Source organism: Drosophila busckii, chromosome 2L, assembly GCF_011750605.1.
Source record: "Drosophila busckii strain San Diego stock center, stock number 13000-0081.31 chromosome 2L, ASM1175060v1, whole genome shotgun sequence".
NCBI lineage: Eukaryota > Metazoa > Arthropoda > Insecta > Diptera > Drosophilidae > Drosophila > Drosophila busckii.
In genome coordinates, this window is record NC_046604.1 from 6,619,876 (window position 1) to 6,644,755 (window position 24,880).

General features: G+C 39.0%; 1 protein-coding gene across 1 annotated transcript; it reads right to left on the reverse strand.

Annotated features, from left to right (window-relative positions):
- Positions 1-1,808: 1,808 nt before the first annotated feature.
- Positions 1,809-22,788, reverse strand: LOC117135044 (developmental protein eyes absent). Its single transcript, XM_033294893.1, is given in 7 exon segments — positions 1,809-2,526; positions 2,592-2,836; positions 2,902-3,302; positions 3,305-3,898; positions 3,967-4,552; positions 6,475-6,521; positions 22,213-22,788. Coding segments are annotated over 7 exon segments (2,109 nt in total). The 5' UTR covers positions 22,267-22,788; the 3' UTR covers positions 1,809-2,344.
- Positions 22,789-24,880: the final 2,092 nt, after the last annotated feature.

Sequence of the window (24,880 nt, forward strand, 5' to 3'; positions counted from 1 at the left end):
TTGTTGTTTTCGTTATTGTTATCAGTTAATTTGGAAATTGCACGCTTAACAGCCGAGAGAGCAGCAGCTTGCCGTAGCTTGAGTGCTTAAGCTACTTGCGGCTTAGCGGCGAGTATCTGCAAATCGCATTAGCAACAATTTAATTGCACAAAATGTTTGCACAAAGCCCATAAATTATGGCCAAGCGTTGTGCGTTGTGCTACTCTTGGGGCCCACTCAGGTGTTTGTCATGTAAGCTAAGAGAGAGAGACAGAGAGAGAAGAAGAGAGGAGGTGCAGTGTAACTATAAATACATGCGAAGCTGCTGCAGGCAGTTCAAGGCCAACGCTTAATCAACGAATCAATCAAAGAAACGCGCACAGCGTTGGGCATGGGCATGGCCAATCCTTTCGCCTGCGAAACAATGCATAATTACTGATAATGATTTGTGCATTGTTAACGTTCGCTAATGAATAGGCCATCTATTGTTCTGACCAGGCCCAGACCTGAAAGTGGAGCTGCCTGGTCTTGGTCTGGTCTGGTATGGGCTGCTTGATTGCCTCGTCAGTTGCGCTTAGTTATGGCATAGATTTAGATTTCGTTGGCTTTCATGAGCAACAGAGAGCCATTCCTCTCTATATGCGACGATAAAATAATAAAAATTGATTTGCGCGTCAGGTTTTGGGCGATGGCGATAAAATTTTACAACACTAAAACTCGCGCGTCGTGCGAAATTATCAGACGCAGTCGCAGTCGCAGCAGGCGCAGCCCCTTCTCATCAACAGCAAACACTCAGCCTTCTTCTCAGCATCTTCCTCACACACACACACACAGAGAGATTACAAATCATAGTTAACGACGCCAAACTCCACTTGAGCTGCAGCTTGTTAAGCACTGCACGATGCCAAATCACAGCTGCTCACCATGGACATGTGAGGCGAAAGATCTACGCCTGCATCTCTGATGAAAGCCCCAGGCGCTGGTAGGCTGCAACGCTTTTCAATTAAACTCCTCTCGATATAATTCTTTTTTCACACCTTGACCAGGCTTTATATACATTTTGTATCTTTTTTTTGCCACGCCAACTAATTGAGCAGTCAAATTATAGAAAAAACAGCGAAGTTTCTATGTGCGGCAGCTTGAAGTTCTTATTAGGGTGTAGCTGGGGGCGTGGCTGTATCAAATATTTTGAAATTGAAAGCATTCCCAAGAGCCAACTAACTTCTAACCTTTAAGTGGAGCGCATTGGCAATTTAGATTAAATTTTGTAAATTATATCAAAGTGTTAAGACATAGCAAAAACCAAATTATGATGAAGTAAAACTCACTTACGAATAAACTAAAAACACGCCAGTTCATTGACAAAAATATAAAAAAAATATTTAAAAATGAACTTATATTATTTTCGGTTTTTTTAATTATATATTTATATTTGTATAGACTCATGAAATATTAAAATATTGTAATACTCTAGTTGCTTGCTTAGTTTAACAGCCGCATAACATACTTGTGCACTTTAACAGAACCGCAACATGTTCAGCGCCATCTATGGTAAAGTACGTGTAAGTGGCCAAACGTATCGATGTTGACTAACAGACAGACAAAAGCTGTTTGAACTGCTGCAATGCGTGAACAGCGAACAACGAATATTCAATTTATTGATTACACTCTGCATGAAGGAAAGTAAACAAACTTTTGTTTTGGTTTTATATAGTGCGTTTTGTTGTTGTTTTTTATTGGTTTTTCATATTTTAAATAAAGTTTTATATATATATATATGTATATGCAGCTATAATAATAGTTATTTAAAATTTGAATACTACAGTGTTTAATATTAATCGCTTTCTTTGATTTTAAACTAAAAATGTTCGTTTAAACTAATTTTTGTTGTGTTTACTCTGCGGTTACTCTGGTAACGCTTTTGATGCTGCTGTCTAAACTAATCCAGCTACAATATATAGTTATATATAGATCTATGTATTGTTTGCTAATCTAGGGTGCTAGATACGTATGTATATAAAATTATTTAAGTGGTATTACATAAATGTACAATTGGTTAATATATAATTAAACAGTTTCTGGTTTTGTTTTAGTTTTTGTAGCTTGCGAAATATTTATAAACTATATAATACAATAAAAAGTCTTGGCATTAAATTAGATGAATTGTATATGAACAAAATAATTAAATTATTTTGCGCTGGTTTACAGTTTTGTCTCCGAACACACATACACACACATGCATACATATTCACAGACACACAGACACATGCACACAGATATAAATAAATTAAAGTCGCTCTTTTCCAGTGTTTTGTACTCAAATTATGCTTCGAGCCAGCCGCATTCAAAGGACATTGCAAGTCTTTCATAAGAAGCCCATGTCCAAGGCGGTGTAGAGGGCGCGAATATCGCTGTGAGCAGAAATGCGCCAGAAGGGAAAATTCATGGCCTTGGCTGCGTTCTCCTCCTCAATGCCATCGCCAATGACCACATAGGTGCTCTTGCGTCCAAAGCGCGTCACAATGCGCTCGTAACACGTCTCTTGACCTAAAGTGGAGTAAAATAAAGTTAGCCAAGATGCTTAATATGAATCATCCGAGATCAGGACTTACCAATTTTGTGTGCGCTATAAATATTTTCAATGTTGAAGATGCCGCCCAGACCAAAGAGCAGCACTTTGGCTAAAGCAGGCGCCAGTTGGGTGGAGGTCACTAAGACATTGACACAGTTCTCACGCTGCGCTATCATGCTGAGACACTTGAGCGCCAGCGTGGCCCAATTGTCGGTGGCCACCTCGATCTCTGAGCGTATCTGCAGCCAGGCTTCACGCTTGCCAGGACCCAGCAGCGTGCCAACACTGAAAGAAGCAAAATTTATAAGAATTCAGTTGGAATAATTTGGTTATATATGTTTGGTACTTACTTGCCCCTGTAGCTATTATAGATTTCCTTAATCTTGCGATAGCGGAACGCAAGTTTGCGCATCCAGTCGACGCCGCCGCGCACGCCCGTGGGCAGACAAAGATTGGGCGTGGCACCGGGCGGTGCGCCTGTGTGGAAACCGTCTGTGGCAAAGTTATAGGTGCTCAGATCCTGGCCATTGTCGTCGGAGCTCACATCGTCGATGTGCACCTGATCGCACTCCTCGATCTCGTTGAAGAAGAAATGTGAGTCGGCCATGTTGAAGACCATTTCCTCCATACGAAACGCAATGGGCATCAGTGTGCTGTGGTCTTTGGTGTAGCGTACGGCGTAGCTGCCCGAGAGCAGCGTATGGAAGATGATCAGTGTTTCGTCCAGGTCCCAGATGAAGACGCGCTTCGGGCGGCTTGACCGGCCTCGCTGTTGCCCGTATCGGAGGCAGTGCTGCGTGTTGGACTCGGCTGCTGGTGTCGCCGCCCACGTGCGCGTCCCGTCTTGCCAGTGGGCGTGGACTTGGGCGCACTTGCTGAGCCAGCTGTGCCTACGCTGCTGCCACCGCTGGAGTTCAATGTGGCGGAGGCTGTCGCCGCGGTCACCACATTAACGCCCGCATTGGGTGACAGTGAGATCGGCAGCGGGGAGTGCGGCGAGTGTGTGGTCTGATGCACCGGCGTCGTTGGATGCGTGTCAGTTGGACTCTCCGATAGATTGGAGGAGGCGGTGGCCACATGAAAGCCATGACTCGCACTCGAGCTGGGCGAGCTGACGGCATACGGCGAATAGTTGGCCGGATTGTAGTAATTGCCGTACTGCTCGTTGTAGTAGCCGCCGTAGTCCTGTTGCGTGAAATTGTTGTAGCCCGCATAGGGATTGCTATAGAGCTGCGAATTGTTGTTGCCGCCGCTGGCGTACGTCGGCGTCAGATACTGCTCGTTGTAGTATCCGCCGTAATATTGCTGCGGGAAATTGTTGTAGCCCGCATAGGGATTGCTGTAGAGCTGCCCAAGCAAAAGCAAATCAAATGTTAATAATTATTTATTATTTTTGCTTAATATGTGCGGCTCACCTTATTGTCCAATGCGGCATGCACTTGACCTGGACTGCGCGACTCCGACTTGACCGCAGCGGCAATGCTGCTGCCGTCGTGTGTCCAATGCGACATTGCTGTTGTAGCTGGATGGCTTACGCCCACACCCACACCCACGCCCACGTCTTCAGCGCTAGCGCTGGACTGTTGATATGTGGAGAAGCTGCTGCTGGCCAAGGGAGCAAAGCTGCTGGTTGGTGCAGCCAGGCTGCAGCTGCTCGGATTTGCATTTGGATTGCTGTTGTTGTTGCTGTGCTGTAATTGCTGGCGTTGTTGCTGTTGCTACTGCTTTCTGGCGTAGTGTGCGCTAAGCGAGCCAATTGTTGGCTGCAGCGGCTGAATCTGCGGCGGCAATCCTAGCGGACTGCATTGCCCTGCCACGCCCACACCGCCTAGACCGACGCCCACGCCAATGCCAACGGCACTGCTGGGCCCATTGCTGGTGGCCAACACGGCGCCTGAATGTGTCTGCTGTTGTTGTTGCTGCTGCTGTTGCTGCTGCTGCTGATGCGTCTGTTGTTGTTGTTGCTGTTGTGCTTTGCTGGCTGATTGACTTTACCAGAGACTGTAAAATCAAAATACACAGTTTTAATTGAAAATTATATGAAGCAAAATTATGATAAATCAAAGCATTGATTGTTAAGCTTGCTGCACTTTATTTAAATCTTGAACAATTAAAAGAAATGCAAGCAGCTTAAAATATTTGAAATACAATTTAAAAACAAATTCTTTAATTCCCAATGCAACCTTAATGCTTCATGTATTTTTTTTTATTTTGTTATCCTATTAAGCCGAAACAAAAGACAGAGAGAGAGAGAAACATTAAAGCAATGCTCTGTTAAGCAAACTATAAAATAATTTCCAATAAGGCTTTAACTGCCATTGAAATTAACGGGCCGTTTGTCGTTCTTCTTATTGATTGTTGTCGTTTGCTTTTGGGAAAAACCCCCCCTCTTTTTAAAGTCAAGTGTGTGGTCCCAGTTGCCCATTGTACCCTGGTCTCTTGTCCATTCTCTAAATTTGTCAAGTGTTTAAGATATTTCTCTACGACTCACTTTGCCTTCTCTCTCTCTTTCTCTCTCTTCTTCTCTCTCTCTCTTTGTGTGTTTGCACGCATTTAAAAACAAAACACAGAAAAAATAAAAAGGGAAATCGTTTGAAATGCCTTTTTTCAGAGCCACTTGAGTGTTGCGGCCTGTGCTTGTTACCGTTAACCATTGGCGGCAGCAACATGTGTGTGTATGTGTGTGTGTGTGTCCCTGTCTCAGAGCCATGCCACTTGCCACTTGCCCCTGCCCCAGCAGCATGTGTGCAGCAAATGTGACTCGCTTAAGCGGCGACAAATTTTCTTAAACTACTCAAATATTTTACGAGTTTGCTTGTTGTTTGAATTCTGTGAGCAACAATTGCCAAACAAATTAAGTAAACTAGAGAGAGAGCGAGAGAGCGCGCACTGCAATTGAAATAAATCAACAAACATTAAATCAATAATAATTAAATGCTGTCTTTGGTTGCCATTCCCATTGGTAACTTAATCCTTTTCGACTGTAATTAAATTTTAGTGTGGGAAAATTGAGTTGTTTATAAGCAAAGCTGCTGGTTTTACGCTATGTGGAGATAGAGTAAAAAAAATATTATAAATAATACAAGCCTAAATTTCTGTCTTACCCTTAGTTCCCATTTATAGTAATTTTTCATAATTTTTTATACAACAAACCAATAAGGGGGGAGCTATGAGGTAAATGAAGTGCCCAATTTCCTTAAGGAATTTGACACCCAGAGTTTTGAATAATTTATCTTGCCAGTTGCAATGAACTGGGGGGAAAACTCAAATCAAGTAAAGGGGGAAACGAAGTCTGTGAAAAACGACGCGTGCGCCAAAGAAAATTCTACAGTTTTGCTTTATTCGAAAGTTTTTTCGAACGTGTCTGGTGACATTAGCTCAAAATATTATTTAAAGATTAAGGCAATAGTTGTGTGGCTTAAACTAAACAAAAGCAGAGAGTGCAAACTGCCTGCCTCGAAGGCTGCCTAAGCTGCTCCTAAGCCCCTCTAAGCAGTTGGGCATGGTCGGATGCATTTAGAGCAGGCGCTGCCAAGTGTTAGGTGCTCTCACACTCTGCTCAAGCGTGCAACGAAAAAAAAATATAAAGAGCAGAGCAGAGCTGAAAAAAATTCCTTGAATTCGTTGCCCATTTTTAAAATTTAACAAATGTGGCATGTGTTGCGCTCTGGACTAAAGGCCACATGCAAAATCCAAAAATATACAAAAAAAAAAAAGCAATTGAAATTTGTCAAATTTTATGAACACTTGTTGTGTGTGTGTGTGCCAAGTGTGAAAAGCCGAAACATCTTAGAGCCACATCAAGTGCTAGGGACTGTTACAAATTGTCTACACTTACAGCTGCTCTGGCATTTAGGGTTGCCACCTAAGCGTAACTTGCAATTACATAGGTGCAACTCTTAAATAAATCTTTCCACACTTACCGATTGCGCTCATGTGTATCCGTATGCTCTGTCTTGGGACGTTTAACCTGCAAAAGAAATAAACATTATTATTTTAATATTGTTGATTCACATAATTTTTGCAGCCTATGTATAAATTGTTTATAAACAACTTTGTGCTTTGGCGTCTCACCGAACACCTCGACGAGTTGCGCTGAGCTTGGCAATTTTCATTTTGTGCTTAATGCGACGCAATGCAGACAAAAGTGAAAATAAATATAAAAATTATAAATAACAGCACAATTTACATAATTTGCATTTGGGCAATTGTCAAGCTAAGCAAATTGAGCATGCGTGGGAAAATTTTTTAACTGGGCTACAAGCCCAGAATCGTTTTTTGCTAAGGCGGCGCCATTGGCAAACTGGAAGCTCATGGAAAACAAATTACTGCCTGCCTCTGGCCCAGCAGGTGGCCAAAATGCGAATTGGCAGTAGGATTTCGTTTGTTATGCAAACGGCAAACACACAGAGTTAGCCAAGTTGACATAACGCAGCTGGAGCGAGGGCCAAGTGATGAAACAATCGTATAAGCCAATCAGCCGTAAGTTAAGCCAATCATCATAAGAGATTGTGCAATGGCAAGTTGTCTAATAAAAAAGGGAATCCGATGTTCTATAATCTTTGATCAGAAGGTTGGAAAATATTAATATTCAATGAGATGCTAATGGAACTCTAATTGGAATTATGTAGACAAAGCAAATGATGAGCATGTAAGATTAGAAGTAATTCATTATTAATTATAGAATAATAATTGGTAAGCAGATATATCGTAATGCATTATGAATTATAGAATAATAATTGGTAGGCAGATAAGAAAATTTGAAATTTATTTTAAGCAGTTGCTGAATCAACTAAATTTAAATATGCAAGCAGCTCAGAGTAGCGTTAATCTATTATTAATTAAAGACTAACAATTGATAGACAGTCAGATAATTTGGAATTTCTTGCTTAAATTATAAATGAAATTAAAATATTCTAGCAATTCTTAAAAACTAGAAAAATGTTGAATTTCTTTTAAACAGTTGCTCGTGTGCTTTAATTTTAAATTAAATTAAAATATGCACGCAGTTGTGCTGAAGTTGAATTAATATATAATTATCTACAAAACTAGAAAAAGAATCAACTATAATTAAACGCAAGCGAAAACTTGCCAGACAGGAAGTCTTTATGCAAAATCTAAAACGGAAGCTTACGAAAAATGTTGCTGGTTGCTGTTGCTGGCTGCTGAAGCGTTTACCTACAGCCAAGCAAAAGCTGCTGGAATTCATCTGGGCAGCAGCATGACTTTGACAGCAAGCTTTGAGCCGCTTTTGGGAGCAGCCACAGCCACAACTTGGCCACACACGCAACTGTTGTCCATCATAATTTCATTCGAGTTGTTGCTGTTGCTGTTCGTGCTTAAGTTTCTTTTTTTTTTGGCAAATTTGTCGTGCAACTTTCAACGGTAGCGTTTAAAAGCGCAGTCCGCTGTCACAGTATTCAAATGTTTAGCTACGTATCTTAAGGTTTGGTTTGCAGTCTCAGCAGTGGGAGGAGGTGGGGGAGGTGGAGGAGGCTGGGCTTGCGTGTTGAACAAACTGAACACGAATGCAAAAGGCGAATGCAAGGCAACCTTTTTACTAAACTAATTTATGGCACAAGCTGACAACGTAAACATTAACACAGACCAATGCAAGGAGTAGAGAACCAGCCCAGGCCAGAATCAGAGCCAGAGTGTGGCTGCAACATGTGGCAAGGCGCTGAAGAGATGCTAAGAGAGCGATGCCCATATAAAAGACCTGTTTTGAGCATCTTTAACCAAATTCCTGTGATCGTAATCTTTTGTCTCTGCTGCTGCTTTAGAAGAAGATTAAAACATCAACACACGCACCACGCACACTTATACAAAAGACAACGTTGATGGCGACAAATTTTTTATTAACTTGCCCGCCTGGCAAGTTGGACATTGAAACTCTCCCTCTGTTTGTATTCAGCTTGGGCTGGAAACCCTCAGAGCTCTCTTCGATAAACATCGAAATAAACAACAAAAATTTGTAGCTACCTTTGTTGTTGTTTTTGGGGGCCACGACCTATGCGCCTTAACACTTTGGCACGTTAATTACGTTGGAGACAATCGCCAAGTGTCAATCGCTGCAGCCATAATCAATATTTTGACTGTCTTGAGAGCTCAGTGAGCAGTGAGGGGCATGCAGCATTGATGCCTTCTACCACAAGTGGCACATAAATTACATGCAGCGCATTGTCGCACACAGTTGAATGTATGGCTGTTAATTTTTCGATACGGCTTAAAACTTAATTAAAAAATTGTGTTAACAGCTCTTCAAATGCAATGTTTATTGTTGTTGTTGTTGTTGTTCTTTCGTTTGTGCCCTTTGCTTTGTGGGCCAACGCTGCTTAAATTGTCATAAAGCTGAAAGGAACCTGCGCCCGAGCGGACTTAGGCCAACCACAACGCTGTAATTTATGCTCTATTAATATTTCGCCTTAAAAGCGACTGCACTTTTAAACGTGCTGCGCTTTAGAGAATTCCTCAATGTCTCGACTTTGTTTTAGCCATCGGACGATCGAGCAGCTGCTAGTGTCCGGCTCGTCATAAAATTCTTGTCGTAACCGCAAGTTAAACCCACATGGGCACACACGAGATTTCGCATTTATTGTAGCTGCTCAGTTATAAAATAAAAAAAAAAGCTGCTTAGCACTTGATAGAGCAAGTGTGCAAAAAGTTAGTTAAAATATAAATGAGGTAGTATTATTTTTAGTTAGTTTTTTGCATAAATAGAATGAAACTAGGACAGCGCAGCTTATATTAATTCTACTATATTCTATTCTATATGCTATAAGCTTGGCTTCTAATGAATAAAATTATGCTGCTTATTTTTCAAATTAAATTATTTAAACTCAAGCTCTTATAAATACAAATCGCTGCTTCTTTTTCAAATGAAATGAAATCGAATGAAATATTTGTTTGAGTTGTCAATTGAAATTAAATAAAGCAAAGCACTTAATTTATAATTTATTTACTCTCAATTTGTTTGCATTAATCTTAAGCTGACATACTGGCAATTAGCACTGCAATCAACTCGTTGCAATTTGTTTTAAATAATTTATTAGCGTATGCTAATTTACTGCACTTAATGCTGTAATTCAATAATTGTATGTATTAAGACATTAAGCTGCATTTTGTACAAATAAATCCTTAACAATATTTATGCAACTGTTTTTTTTTGTTGCCGTTTCTTTTGTGCTTTGTCATAAAATGTGACTTGACCAACACTTCAAACGTCTTCGGGGGAAGCCAGACAAACAAACCGCTAAAGCAAACAACAGTGACAACAACATCAATAACATTAACCGACGGCAGCAAGCCACAAACGATATATATGTATATAGCTTTAGCTGTAGCTGACTCCTTGACTGACACACACACACACACGCACACTTGTAAAGCTTCACTTGCATTTGTTATATACATTTTGATTATAGTATTACCTTTGGCTCTATCATTTTATCAATTAATCCACAGCGCGGAGCTGCATAGTTGTATGGCATTAAGGTAACCATTTTTGATATATTTTTTAATTAATATCACTTGAAATTGTTGTTGCCGTTCTTGTTATTGCAGCACATGCACGCACACACACGTCGTAGATTTGTTGAAATATATTTAATTATTTAATTTGGCATTTGGCGCTGGCAACGAGCGTTGAGTAGCGCACGCGTTGAGCAGCTCGAGTGAACTGAGTATCTTGTATCTTGTATCTGGTCGCTGCGCCCGCAGGCAGTTCGCAGCTCGTGAGTTTCAACGAGTTTTTGACGAGTTCTGAGTGAAAATCTCGGCATTGGCTGTGCGCCCCTATGTGCGAGCGAGACAACTAGCTTAGCGTCTCGTCTGTCGTCTTCACACTCACCAAGCAAATGGTGCAAGTTGGACACGCCCTCGTTTGTACTCGGGGTAGGTTTTGCCGTCGCGTCTGTTATTTATTTTTACTTTTATTATTATTCATTTATTTGTTTGCTTTTGGTATTTTAGCATGCGGGCGTGTACCGCCCAAAAATAAAAAAATATAAAACAAAGCCTGATGTCAATCAAAAATGTTCGTGTGTCTGTGAGTTTTTTGATAAATGCAATGCGCATAAATTAATTAATAATACAAGTGTGTAAGCACAAAACAAATTAATAAACAGCTGATTAGCTGTAGCTACATAACTGTGAGCATTTATTTAATCGCCAGCATATTTACTCACTTACATACTTGTGTTTAAATTTTCTATCTCAAATAAAACAGTTTATAATAATGTAATAAGCTCAAACTTTAAATATTTTCATAACAATTACATTAATTCACATATATTTGTGCCGAAATGTTTATTTAAATTTTCCAACTGCTATCAAACAGCTTATAAAACTGTTATAAATTCAACATTTAAACCATTTTCTAACAAATTTATTTTACTTAAATTGTGTTTTATAATAATGCGGGTACTTGTCCATTCCTTAAGAAATTTAAGATGTTTAGCAACCTCAGCTTATTTATTAAATGTTTGCGCTTTCAAGCTGTTGCTCTTAAATTCATTATTATTATTAAATAGCTGTTACTCTATAAGCCTATTTATATACGTTTTATTTACTTAATGTTAAATAAACTTTCACGCCTTGGGCTTTGTCTTATTAAGCATATGAAATTACGTGTAAACAAAACAGGCTTATAAATCACCAGACAATAAATAAAACAATAGTCTAGTCGATTCATATGCACTGGAATTCTGAGGAATAAAGCTTCCATCGACAAGTGCAGCCACAGGCGCCTATTGGCAGCAACTGCTAAAACAAAACTAATGTTTAGATAGTAAAAGGGTGGAGTGAGACACACACACATACGCACAAATATTGAAATTCAATCGGCATAGAAACTAATTAAGAATTTTAGCTTATTGATTGGAAAAGTTTGATAACTTCAAGGTGTGCTAAACAGAAATAGAACTAATTTATAAATAAACTTTGAGTTTAGTTTATTCACAGAAAGTTCATTCGACACTTAGTTCTATAGAAAGCAATTTAAATGCAATACAAAATTTCAATTTCTTGTTTATGATTAGTGTGGAAAAAATTTTTGTATTAGCAGATGGCAAAAGTTTGCTTTTAGTTATTTTTTTTTTATGTCGACCGTCGACGTTAACAGAAAATTATTTTTGCAAATATTTAAAATGTAAAATGTACTACTTTATTTCATTTAAAATTAATCGCATTTAACTCATATACATCTATCTATTTTAAGATTTTAATGTGCATAAAAGTCTTAGAAATTAACATATGTACATATATAAATTGAATGGAACCCAAGATTTGTTGTTTAACTTATTGCAACAATATAAATAAACAATTACATCTTACATTATATAATTTTGAATTCCAGCGCAATTGCAAATGAACTGAAAACAATTTTTTTTTAAATTAAAGCGCATTCAACAGTCGAGAGCACAGACATTTGAAATTTCGCTTTGACCCAAAAAGAAATTACACATCAAATTTACAAAAATTTCTCAATTGCAATCAACAATTGCTAACAAAAAGAATTACGCAAATTGTATTTGGCGGAAGTGTGCATGACACAGAAGCCCCATTTAAAGCAGCGTTGACCCCAAGAGCGGGGGGCAGCGAGTGGAGCGGGTGGTGGTGCATTTAATTCTGCTGAGCATTAAATATGCCTTAATCGCTTTAGCACGATCGTGAGACAACAAGTCGTCAATTATATCTACGACGATCAGCAGCAGCAGCAGCAGCAGTCAGAGTGTTCCCTCTCGCTCTCGCACGCTGCGCTGCTCTGCTCTCTTCAAGCTTCAGGCTAAGCCATTTATAGTTGTTTTGCCATACCAAGTGCTCGACTGTCTGTAAACAAATCTGCGCACAATTTGCTGCATTTGCAGATAAGTATTTTTTTTTTTATATTTTTTATTTATTTTTGTGATGCTGTAGCCGCTTGCCCGGCATGTTGCTGACTCGCGCACATTTCGCTGCAGTGCTCTGGCTGCCTCTTGGGGCACCGATCGCCATTCGTCGTCCTCCGCAGTGAACGTGCTGATCGTGCGGACAAAAGGCAGCCAAAGCACCACCAAGGCACACACAAAGTGTTTAAGATTTACGTTCAGTTTTGATCGGCCTGGACCTCCCCGGTGCAAGAGGCTTGCAACGCGCGTTGCAATAGCCACAAAGAGAGGGGGGCAAGGCAAGGGGCAAGGGGCAGACTGGGCGCCATTTTGCTGCTGCAACACCTGAGCTGAGCCCACATTTGTTTGTTTTGCTGCAATTTCCATGCGTGTTCAACGATAATCGCGCGCATTTTTACAACTTGATCTGTAGAGCTTTAGCTACAGCATCTAGATAAGTCGCGCTTCTCTCTCTCCCAGACTGTTGCTGTTGCTGGTCGACTGTCTACAACAGACAATCGCCTCTTGTTGCCTGTCGTGTTAGCTCAACACTCAGCCAAGAGAGTTCAGGCAGAGTGGTAAACGATGCGTCATGAGGCCTACAATTGGGTCACAGTTTTAAATTTTTTGCTGATACTCGACAAAGCAACAACAATTGTCATTGTCAGCGCATGCCAAAGCTCTGAATGTGAATCGTTAACTACCATAGGCTATGCTAATTTACAGCCCACGTTGTAGTTGCATAAAAAGCGCTGAGGCATGCGCAAGCAGAACAAATTGCATTTACCACATAGACTAATGCTCAAGGAGCTCGCAAAAGAAATTCATAGCAAATGGGCAGCAAGCATAAATTACAAAATGTGCCAAGCAAGCAAGTACAACAAATTCATTCAAAACGAGCAGCACTTTTAACGGTTCTGTCTTGGCTTGAAGTTCGTTCTAGCTAAAGCAAACTATAAGCATAAATTGTCTCTTTATATCTACAATCTATTTATAAAGAGTTATAAAAGGTCTGTGCAACACTCTCAATAAAAAGATTTCATTTTATATACTTAGTTTGATTATTCTTAAATATTTTTGTAATAATTTTCGTGTCAGCTGTTCATAGTTTACTTTAATTGAGACAGAATTTAGATAAAGCATCAGCATTCTCTATAAAAATAACTTGCCATAATTGAAATACAAAAATTATGTATACGCCGTATATAATTACTCAATTGCTTTGTGCCTTTTAGCCTTTGGTAATTCAAGTAGTCAAATCAATAAATATTAATACTGCTTTTTTTTATAGCTTAGACATAAAAACTTTATGCGCCATAAAATTCAAAAATCGAATTCAACTACTGTGCATTCGATTTAAAGAACTTATTGACTATAAATTTATGTTTTAAACGCAAGCGTCGCAGTTTTCACAAACAAAGACTTAAACTGTTCTGAAAATAAACTGAGCTGCTAATTGCTTTATAAGTTCAGTTCAGAGTTTGTTGCACACACTTGCTCGCTGTCTTTTTGCCATGGAGTGACCACCGGGGTAGCCGCTTGGAACGACGCCTCTCGTTTATGCTTTCATTCCGTTGAAAATTATGCGGAACCCGTGTTTGTGTTTCAGGCACGCGCCAATGGAACTAAAAATGCTCTGGGGGCGGCGGTTGCAAGTAGCTGCTGCATTGCCATGGTGACCTCAGCTAAATAAACATTGGTCAGGAATTTTCATTAAAACAAAAATAAAGCAAGCGGCAGTAAGGTTGCAAGCTCTGAAGATTGCCACGGCAACCTGCAACCACCCACCACGTTGGCGTTGCGACTGCCACACGGATGAAGTGTGTCAGCTGTCACCTGGCATAAGCATCAAGACCAAATGAGCACGGGACTGCACACGCAGATAATGGCAGGATTATCTATAGGCCGGTTGTTATAAATACCCTGTATAAAGTACTAGCAATGAAGAGATTTGGAAATTTATATAATTTAATATATTAATGTATTTATTTCAGAGCTGCAACTAATGAAGTTTCAAACTCTATTTATATATATTTTTAACTCTTAAATTGGGGCTTTAAGTTTATATTTATAGCAATGAAAATTACAAATATTAATGCAATTTATTTAGAAGCTGCACATAAACAGAAGCGTGACATTTAAGCAGAAGCGTATTTAAAAAAATATATCATAAATATTTTATACTCAATGAAAAGCCATAAGAATAAGATATTTATTATTTTTTTATTGCAATTTATATCAATATATTTAATTAAGAGCGGCACAAATTTATGCATGTAAGTAAATAGAAATATTAAGAAATATATAATCTATTGAACTGAAGCCTAAGCGCGCTGCAAGTTTAAATTTTACAGGATATCTGCCAAGTCAACTTGCTAATCGCATTATGTATCTGAAAACTGACTTGTTTTACCTGTGGGAACGGCTCTCTAATTAAATTAATTATGCGCTCTCGACTAGCGCGTGTCAAGCAGCAACAAATTAAATAGTCACGCCTGGCTGAGCTCTAATCAAATGCAGCAGCAGTCAAAGCGCCCGCAAGTATGCAGCATATGCTTGTTGCTGATGCTATAGCATATCATGCTTGTTATTGTTGTTCCTATTGCGTTGCCAGGCCTATGAAATTTAATTTGACTGCCAAAACACCCAAAAAAAAAACAAAGCAACCCCTCAATGCGCTGCCAGCAAATTAAATTTGTAAACTTGCCCAGTTACAATAACATCCCCCCAGCCCAAATGTCCAATGCCCACACCCACAAGCTAACTCTGGGGACTGCCAGCATATACGGATGCTGTGTGGTAATCCTAGACCCTAACCAAGTTACGCATGCCTGATTTGACGCTCACACTCTCTCTCGCTCGCTTTATCAACTGACTTTCGCGAAAGTGAAGTGAAATTGTAGCCCAACTTGTTTGGCAGCGAGTGCGAGCGTTAGAGTGCGAGCCTTTGGGCGTGACACACACACATACACATGCACACATACAAATTGATATACACAATTATTAACACTTATTAATGTTGAGGTTTTTATATATATGGCACCCCTGGGCTTAAATTAAAGTCCAAAGTGACAACAGCTGCCTCAAGTGCTTGCACCGCACTCGAGTGTATACTGGTGGCTAGTTGGGGGTGAGTTTGGGGGGTGTATGCCCGATCACACTCATGTCGCTTTAAGTAGTCATTAAGATTAAGTGCGATAAGATTTTTTATAACGATACACACAGCTGCTGGCGTTGAATTCAAATCTCCTCACACTCACCCCTCCTTGGTTTGAAGGCTTCCTTCCTTCCTTCCTTCCTTGCTCTCTGCCTCTCATCGCAGCTCGTCACTGCAATTAGCCGCAGCACCTTTGACTTCTTCAGCTTCTTCAACTAACTATTGACAGCTATTGTCTGCTAATTAAACAACAATGTTGACCTATTCTCAAGTTGACACCGCCAAGGTTCAGCGCACATTAAAATTATAACATTTTTAAGTTTAATACCACCAAAAAAAAAATGTCAAAAAATTGTATCTGCTGCTTTGTTTGCCAATTAGCAGTTGTAAATGTTAAGCAACAACCCTTGAGAATTATGTCTTAACCCTTGCGTAATCAGCAACGTCTGTAAACTATTGTAAGCCAAATTAAGTTATTGCTTGGGAAAGTTTTCTAGCCTCACATAATAACGACTTGTTAGGTAACCTCAAAAGAGTTGTAAATTTAAAATTTTGTGAACTCTTTACCTTGTTTTGAATTTCTTAACTATAACATGGTTTGTAATGAATCATAGTTTGAACATTTATTAAATAGCTCATAGCGATTTATTGAAAATTGTTCTGAGCTTCTCAACTAAAGTTGAAGCATTTGATATTTAAATGCATATTCAAAAGTAATATACATTTAATTATTAAATATCGTTCTTACACTATAGATAAAGCTCAAAATTAATTATTTATAGTTCAGTTTTTAGGCTCAATGGAGACATATTTTCATGGTTGGAAAACTAGTCGCTAACAAATAAAGCAATAAAATTTGCGATTTTACTTGCAGCTGCTACTAAAATTAAAGCGAAGTAAACTAAATGTCTACAAATATTTAAAAAAAAAGGTGGTTTAGCTTACAATGTACATAAGTTAGATAAATAGAGTGAGAGAAAGAGTCAGAAAGTGTGAGTAAGAGCAAGAGCAAGTGACAAATTTAAAAATTATATTATTATTATGTTTGTGATTATACAAAAAAATATATAAATAAAGGAAGGCAGGCTAGGTTCTAAGGCTATCGGCTCATAACAATTATTATATATAGCTTACACTCTCTATGTCTTATTTAATTTATTTTCTACAAAATGTTGATGTACCTTATAAAAAAGTAAAACTATGCCAGCCGTTGCTGGAGCAACGTTTGCTATATACATTCTATATACTATGGTATTGAAATGCTTGTCGCGAGCTATCACTTTAATTGAGGCAGCCCTCTGTTCACATAATGCTCACATGTGTATGTTATGTGTTGTGTATAATCGGTTTCATCACAGACCTTGGCCACAATAACTCTCTGAGTGTGCAACTCTTGCTTCTTGATTGCCACAATGTTCTATGTTGAAATTGTTGATTATTTCCGTTAGACTTAATTACTTAGAACGGCAAGGCCATAGACTGCCCAAGCAGAGCTTGGATCAGTTCATATCCCATTACCCATATAAAATGCATAAGTCGAGCGCACCAAAATCAATGAGCCAACTGTTGATTTTAAGTATAAAACCCCGAAGTTTTTGTAGGCCAATAAGCACAGGTGCGCTCTCAGATTTTTATGTATTACAGCATTTTCCTTTTTTTTTCCTTTTTGCTGCTGCTCGAGTTTTATGTAGAGCTGAGCCGAACTATTATAGGAAGCTATCGAATTACGCGTTGCCCGCCTCGCCAATCAATGAGCGAAATGTGAATGATTTGTTGTTGGCATTTTGGCTGCCAATTGTTAAACTGACAACGATGCCAGTGATTTGGCTGCTGCAGTTTTTCCAGTTGCCAGTTGCCAGTTCCCAAAGACTGGCAAAGAGGGAAAATGCAATGCAACGGCGAAATATGATATTTTATGCTGAGTGTAGTTGCAGTTGAGGGAAGCGGCGGCCATTTCGTGGTAAAAATTATGAAAATAAAATAGAAACGGAAAATAAAATTTAAGAAAAACTGTCACGATTGCTAACGAGCAAAGCAATGCGCTTGGGCTAAGTCAAAGGTCGCACGCTGATTGCCGACAAATTTGTGTCAGAGAAACTTGCGAGCCGCTTAATTGCAGCGGAGAGGGAGAGGGATCGGGAGAAGGGTTGCCTGGCAGCAGCTGCGCGCCTGTCTGCGCCTTTGACTGACAACAGGCCACACCTAAGTGAACCTAAGAAAACTTAAGCAGGAGCAGCAGCGCTGCCTGCCACTTGATTGAACCGGAAATGAGCCGCAACGCAACGACCCCGCCGTATAATTTTCCTTGTTTTCACAGCCTGATCCACACTTGACCCCATGACAACCCCATGCGCAAAATCAAAGTGCCGCTAGATCGATAATACAAAATGTGTGGCAAGTGTGGCGCATACGGGGGGCATGCCCATGTCAACTGCTTGTTGGCACACAAAATGTTTTACATCAAATAGTTCCAGGAATACTACGCGCGTCTCTCGCCCAAGCCAAGCTGTCAAATAATTATGACAAGTTCATTTCGTCGCACTTTTCCTCATTTGTTTAATAATAATGCTTAATGCCATGAAAGTGAATTGCTGTAAGAGGAGGCTCCAGCCACCAATTAACGTGGCGTTGTAAATGTGCGTGCTTTTGATGTGACAGCTAGCCCCAGCGTGGATATATCTCTATATATAAAAAGTATGTATATGCTTGAGGCGGATTGTTGTTTATAGACAGTTTGGCTACGCAGAAAGTGCAACGCTGGAAAGTATGCTACGGTTTTTGTTTCACTGAAATTTATTATTGCAAATTAATCGAAAAATAATTAATACAAATTAAACAATTTTTTATTATTTCTTTCAATAATTTGCTAAGAATAATCAATGCAATTATTTTCTATTATCTTAAATTTTTTAAGAATTATTAAGTTTTTAACTTTTTCAATTATTTCTAATGATTAGTAATTAATAAAAGCTCGAAAATAATCATAGTTTAATGAATAGTGCTTCACATAGTGTAAAACGCCGAATCAAAATTGTTGTTTAAGTCGCCACTGAATGATACAGGAATATTTTTAACTATCATAGATATTTTTGAAGACGGAAATATCACAAGAATTTAAAAATGAAAAATAAGTAGTAAGATATTACAACGCGCGTCCCATCGGTATCGGGCTTTTAATTAGCATTAACATAGTAAAAGTAAATAGAATTCTGTACACACTAATGCGAACAACAAGTGCTGAGGGGTTCGACTATTAACTGTATAAAGACATAGCACGTATCCAAGCGAAATCTCGGAATAACAATGACATTGAACTACTATAGGCTTTAAACTCTTATAAAGAGCTTAATGACCTAGATCATATAGGCTATTGAGTTATAGATATGTATTACTATAATCTTGCATCCTACTAACAAACATGTAGGTGTCTTTAAAAGCACCAAACACTTTCGCTCGAGCGGATGGACGATATTGTCACTACTATTATGAGTTCCGACTGGTTCACCTGTATTTTAATACATGGACATATAAAATAAAGTGGTTTTGCAAATTGTGTTTCCAAAATTCATCAGCCTTACCGCAGTAATGCTGATAAATACAATTATAATATCTTGAGCCTTGCTAACTATAGCGCAAAAAGTACATGCGCTATGTGCTCCAACAAACGAAGACCTGATGTTTCGAATGTAGCAAGCAATGATCTAGGATTGACGTGCGGTGCAGACGCTGCCGTTTGTCATATTCTGTCTAAGTATGCTGTTGTTTTAATTTAAATGCTGATGACTCAGAGCCTTGCACGGCAGACAATGCAAAAATCCTGCATAAATATTTGCAGTCATTAGACAGCATTAGCAGCAGCTGAAGAGACAGAGACAGAGACAGAGACAGCGACAGGTTGCTCTAATTTTTGTTGCGAAGCTGACAGGCGACATAAAACAGGATAAAAGGGCTAAGCCTGGTAGGCATTGTCGACATTGTTGAGCGGCTTATGTGCCAAGGCTCTGTAGCAAACACAATGGAGTGACATTTGAAGGGCTGCCAGCCATGGCACGTTATGTAATTTAAGTAACTGAAACTGCAACATGCAAATTTATGGCATATATTTTGTGGCTTTTGCCAGTGACGTCAGCTCAATGTTCTGATAAGCCAGACATATATATTTCTTTACATTCATTTCTAAAGAACATTTGGCAATAATTTTTATATAAAATTTGCCGCGCTTACATAACAAAAATATGATATACATATTTATAAACAATATGCAAGTCCGTCAAATGACATTGAGGTAACTGATTCTCGCTTAAACTTGATGCTCAGCCCGTGCCAGTTTGCTTTGTCTTTTTGTCAGTGCCTAAGCTTTTGTTTATTTGCAAACAGTAGCGCAAAAGTTTGCTAACGCAATATTATAAATAAATAAATGTTGCTCGTCTCGTTGCGTTGCATAAACAAACAAATTCCAGACTGCGACACTGCGACGCTCTTCCTGCTCTTATTTTATTTTCATTTTGTTTGTGTTTGGCAAACAGGTAGCCCAGATGCCATCTAGTTGCATTTCCTGTGCCACGCCCCGCCAACAAAGGATGTTAAGCTGACCCTTGTTGAGAGACAAAAAGGTAAAAGCGGCTTAGCCCAGGCTACAAGATTTACAGATTATGTTGTAAAAATGTCGCAGGACATTAGGCAAGAGAGCGTGTGAGTTGCAAATAATTGCACGCACCCCCTGCCCCACCACATAAAAATGAGCAAGTACAAGATTTAAATTGCCCAGGGTGGGCGTGGCTGTAATGGAGAATGCGGCCAAAATGCTCAAAGTGAGCAACCGCAGCGCATTTGTTGTGAGTATGAAATTAAAACAAACAAAAAATGAAACCCGCAGCGCTCAGGTCCTGCGGGGGCAAGCAGTGAAATTGCCACGACCCCCCCTACGGTTACTCACCCCTCTCTATCACTCTCTCTCTCTCTCTCGCTCGCTCGCTCGCACACTCATGCTACGCTCGTCTGCATTGTTTGCAGTTATAATGGCGCGCCCGTAGTGCCCGTAGTAGCAACGAAAAGCGCAAGGCATCTGCACGGCGTCCTTTTGTACATTTTTGCCTCGTTTGCTGCTCCTTTTGACGACTCAAATTTCAATGAAATTATCCTGACGGCATTTGTGTGTGTCTCTCTCTATGTGTGTGTGTGTGTGTGTGTGCGGCTGTGGATAAGTGTCCATGTGTCTGTGTAACAATGCCGAATAAAAATTTCGCTGAAATTATTTGCTAATGGCTTCAACAGCAGCAAGTTCACCCTGCACCTCCCCTCCCTCTGGCCTTCTCACTCATCGACTGTACGTTAGCATTTGCATTTAAGCGATTGTCAAATAGACAAACAAAATGGCGGCGTCGGCGCCTGCTAACTCCAAAAAGCAAACGCCATAGATGTGCGCCATTTTGTGATTGTTCAACATGCTCCAGCAAACAAAAACACAACAAAAAAAACTTTTACTTGCCTGGCAACCAACAAAAACGACGCAAATTGCTTTACTCAAACCAACAACAAAGAAGCAGCAGAAAAACTTCACTCAGATTACCAAGTTACAAGCCAAAGATGACGATGATGATGATGATGGGTACGATGGTAGCGATGCGGCAGATGCCGCAAGTAATGAGACTGGCTGCCTAGACAACAACAAATATATATGACAGTACACACAAATTAGTTACACTGCGAGAAATTCGAAAATCAATGCTGCACACAATTTATTTCTTGCAGTGTAATCGGTTAGCCTCTTTATCCGACTTCACCCACAAACGAAATCATCATAACTGTCAATCAAAGAAATCAACAACTCAACTCAACTCGAGAGCAAAGATTTTGCTACAGATTTCTAACTGCTTTTGCCTGACCTACTGCCTTCTCTCTGGCATTTCAATAATAATTTTTGTTGTATTTTGTTTTGTACCTTTTTGTGGTTTTTATTCTTTCTGGTCAAATGATTCACTCGATCGACAGGATAATGCACAAAAGCAAAAGCAGCAGCAGCATCAACAGCAGCAAAAGTATTTTGCCCTTTTGTCCTTAAGCTGAAAATTCCTTAGCGACTACTGTCTTTTCAGCCATTGTCTCTGCAGCATTTAAAGGCTCAGAATTTTCAGGGTTTTGATTCTGCTGTTTTTTCAAAAAATGCGCAGTAGTCAACGGTTTGCATTTTTGATTTCTTACAGTTCAGTGGCAGCTAGATCTAATAGATATTTTTGTTTCTAGAGTTTGTGCTGCGTATTAAAGGCTTGGAATTACGCTTACTTCATGTGGAAAATTATTTGGGAAACAAAGTCAGGATTTAGTCTAGCAGAGCTGCTGAAGTTGAAAAGTTGAACTGAAGATTTCCTGACTAACATTGATATAGTGTGTGGCTTATGTAATATGTGTGTGTGGCCAAAAGAAATATAATAGGGCTAGAGTATTGAAAACGATCTTGGCATATAGTATATATTTACAAATTATAACAATTTCAATTAAATAAAAAATTGCAATTACTTATCCATAAAATACAAAAAAATCAAACTCTCAGCACTTATATATATGAAGTATCCATCAAGTTCGCTCTAAATCAAATAATCAAAAAAATTATGATTATTTCATTAACTTTCGTAACTCACCTTGTAATAATCCAGCGTTGAAAAGTTTTGATAGCACGGTACATTATACAACATATTCCAGGCGTTGTTGTTTATTTCTTCCGCTTATTGCTGCTGCTGGTGCTGTTGTTGTTGTTTTATTAAATAAACTTTGTCTGCATTGCGCACATTTTTGAATCACAGCCGAGCAAAGAAAACACACACACACACTTGTTTATTAATATGTTAATCAAAATTTTTAATTGTTGTTATAATTCACTCACACAAATCAAAACGCATGCAAATCGAAACGATAAAAACTCAAGACGTACGCGCAAAATGAAAAAATAAACGACTTGGGGCGACGTTGGCAGCGACGCAACGCGACAAGCGACAGAACTGTTGACAGACGTAAGCGTCAGAGAATTAAATTGTTAAATAATTTCTGTTCTTTAATTGCACGCGCATCGCTTGCAGCCGCATTTGTTTATATATAAACTTGTGCTAATTGAGCAGTTCCGTTACGCAAATTAATTTGTGCCAAATTAACTTTAACGATGCGCAAATGTGTTTTATATTCAACATTTAATTTGCATGTCCTCCGTGCTGCACAGCTGCCGACGGCTTTAACTTCACTGTATTATCCGCTCTCGCGACCGATTGTCACATAAAGCTGAGTGTCAACTGCTTGAAACTTTGCTCCATTAAAACAGTAAAAGCGTTGGCGTTTGGCCCTTCCCCAAACTTAGCAACAACAACAGTACATAGCGCTGTGTCTGTATTGTTGTCTCACTTGCACTTGCGCGCTTGCAAGGGCTTACAGCTTGTGCGAGTTTGAGTGAGTTTTTTTGTTTTGAGTGCTGCGCATATTTTGAGTGAAGTTTTGTTTTGTTTGAGCTTAGGGCGGCGCTAGGGCAGCTGCAATTGCGTGTTTGATGGAAAGTCGTGTGTTAATTTACGTTAATAATATGTTTAGATATTTGGTTTACATTTTTATTGTACAAATATTTCTAATTTAAGCTAAAAACCAGTTGTGTATTTTCTGTGGACTTACTTCCTAGAAGCGCGAGCCTTTCCACGAAAGTTTAAGTTCTTTATAGAGTCTGCTTTTAAGTCCCTTGTAGTACTCGGTTAACCCAATTTGAAAACACTTGATTGGGCGCCAGGCAAACTGTCCACACGCATTAGCCAACGATGCAAACCGTACCCACCAAAAAATAACATATACACATATATATATTGATAAAAAAAATAAACGAAAACGAAATTAAACAAGGCATAGGGATACCAGCCGCTGGTCTTTAGCCCAGTCTCAAGTCCAGACGAAAACCAGGGCAACAGACTGTGCAATATCTTTTGGCTGGCGTCTGGCAACTGGCGACAATCCCGATTCCCGATCCCTGCACGCTTCATCGCATCGCGACAGTTGTTAACGTGTTTAATTAGCCCTGCAAATTCAATGAATTGCGACAGTAACAGTTAGGCTTAACAACAGCCACAGCCAAATGAGCCACAAGCAGCGCCAAGTCCCCACCAGACTACAAAACCAAATATTTGCGCAGCCATTTTGTTCTGCCAACTGGCAACTGCTCCTGCTACCCTCGCAACAAGCAGGCGCATGCGTGGGTTACCCAAACGATACGGGGGAGTGAGAGTGTGAGAGACAGAGAAATGCACTCAATGTGTATGAGAGGCCAGAGCGTTGGGGGCGTGCCCAATAACATTTCCCTAGGGCCAGCAATTGACTTCAATTTAAATTGAAAAGCAGCTTTAATTTGCTGCTTAAAATCTTAAGTGTTTGGCATGCTGGTCCATGAGGAACTTTGCTTTAAAATGAAAATGAGCTTGCTTATAATAATAATAGTTATTTTTAGATAAAAAGATAAAGTAAATGTTTAGCTAAAAATCAGCAAACAATTTAATATTAAAGTTGTAATTGTTATATTTTTAATATTCAGGTCAATTAAAGTAAATTTGTAGTATTCGATTTAATATTAATGGTTGTCTATGTGGCGCTTTTTTTTAATGAAAACTAAATATTTAATAATAAATAATTGTTATAAGATAAGGTAAAGTTGATTGTTAAATATTAAGTTCAATTAAAGTATATTTCTAGCTAAACATGAATAAGATTTAACATTAAAGTTGCTGAACTTTTGTTGAATTTTGATAGCGTAAGCTTAAGTATATTTTTAGTTAAGGAAACTAAATTGTTTTAATCAAATAAAGTAAAGTGCATTTTTAGCTCAAACTAAGTAAGTATAAAATTGAATATTAAAGTTGTGATTGTTGTAAGTTAAATAGTTAAATAGTTAAATTAGGAAAGAGATTATTTTCATATAAGGTCAGAAGTTTATATATAAACTATTAAGCTATTATTATTTTCTGTCTATGCCTAAAATGTTGTTTGAAAAAACTTAATAAACGGAATTGCACTACAAAAATAACAACTCACTTTTCATTCATATTTTATTGGCATGCAGTTGTTGCTGTTATTTTTCTTCTAGAACTGGCTGGCTGTTCATTCATAAAAACGACAAGCAACAATCAACAACTGCTCTCGAGGTAATAGGATTATGAGACACACGTGCTCAACGTCAGTCAGTCCACACAGCAGGCTGACGCTTTGCCCCGCCCGCTGCTTCTTGGCCAAGGCCTCTCTCTTATGCAGAACTGCAGCAACAGGCCCACAAAACTAAGCTTGGACACA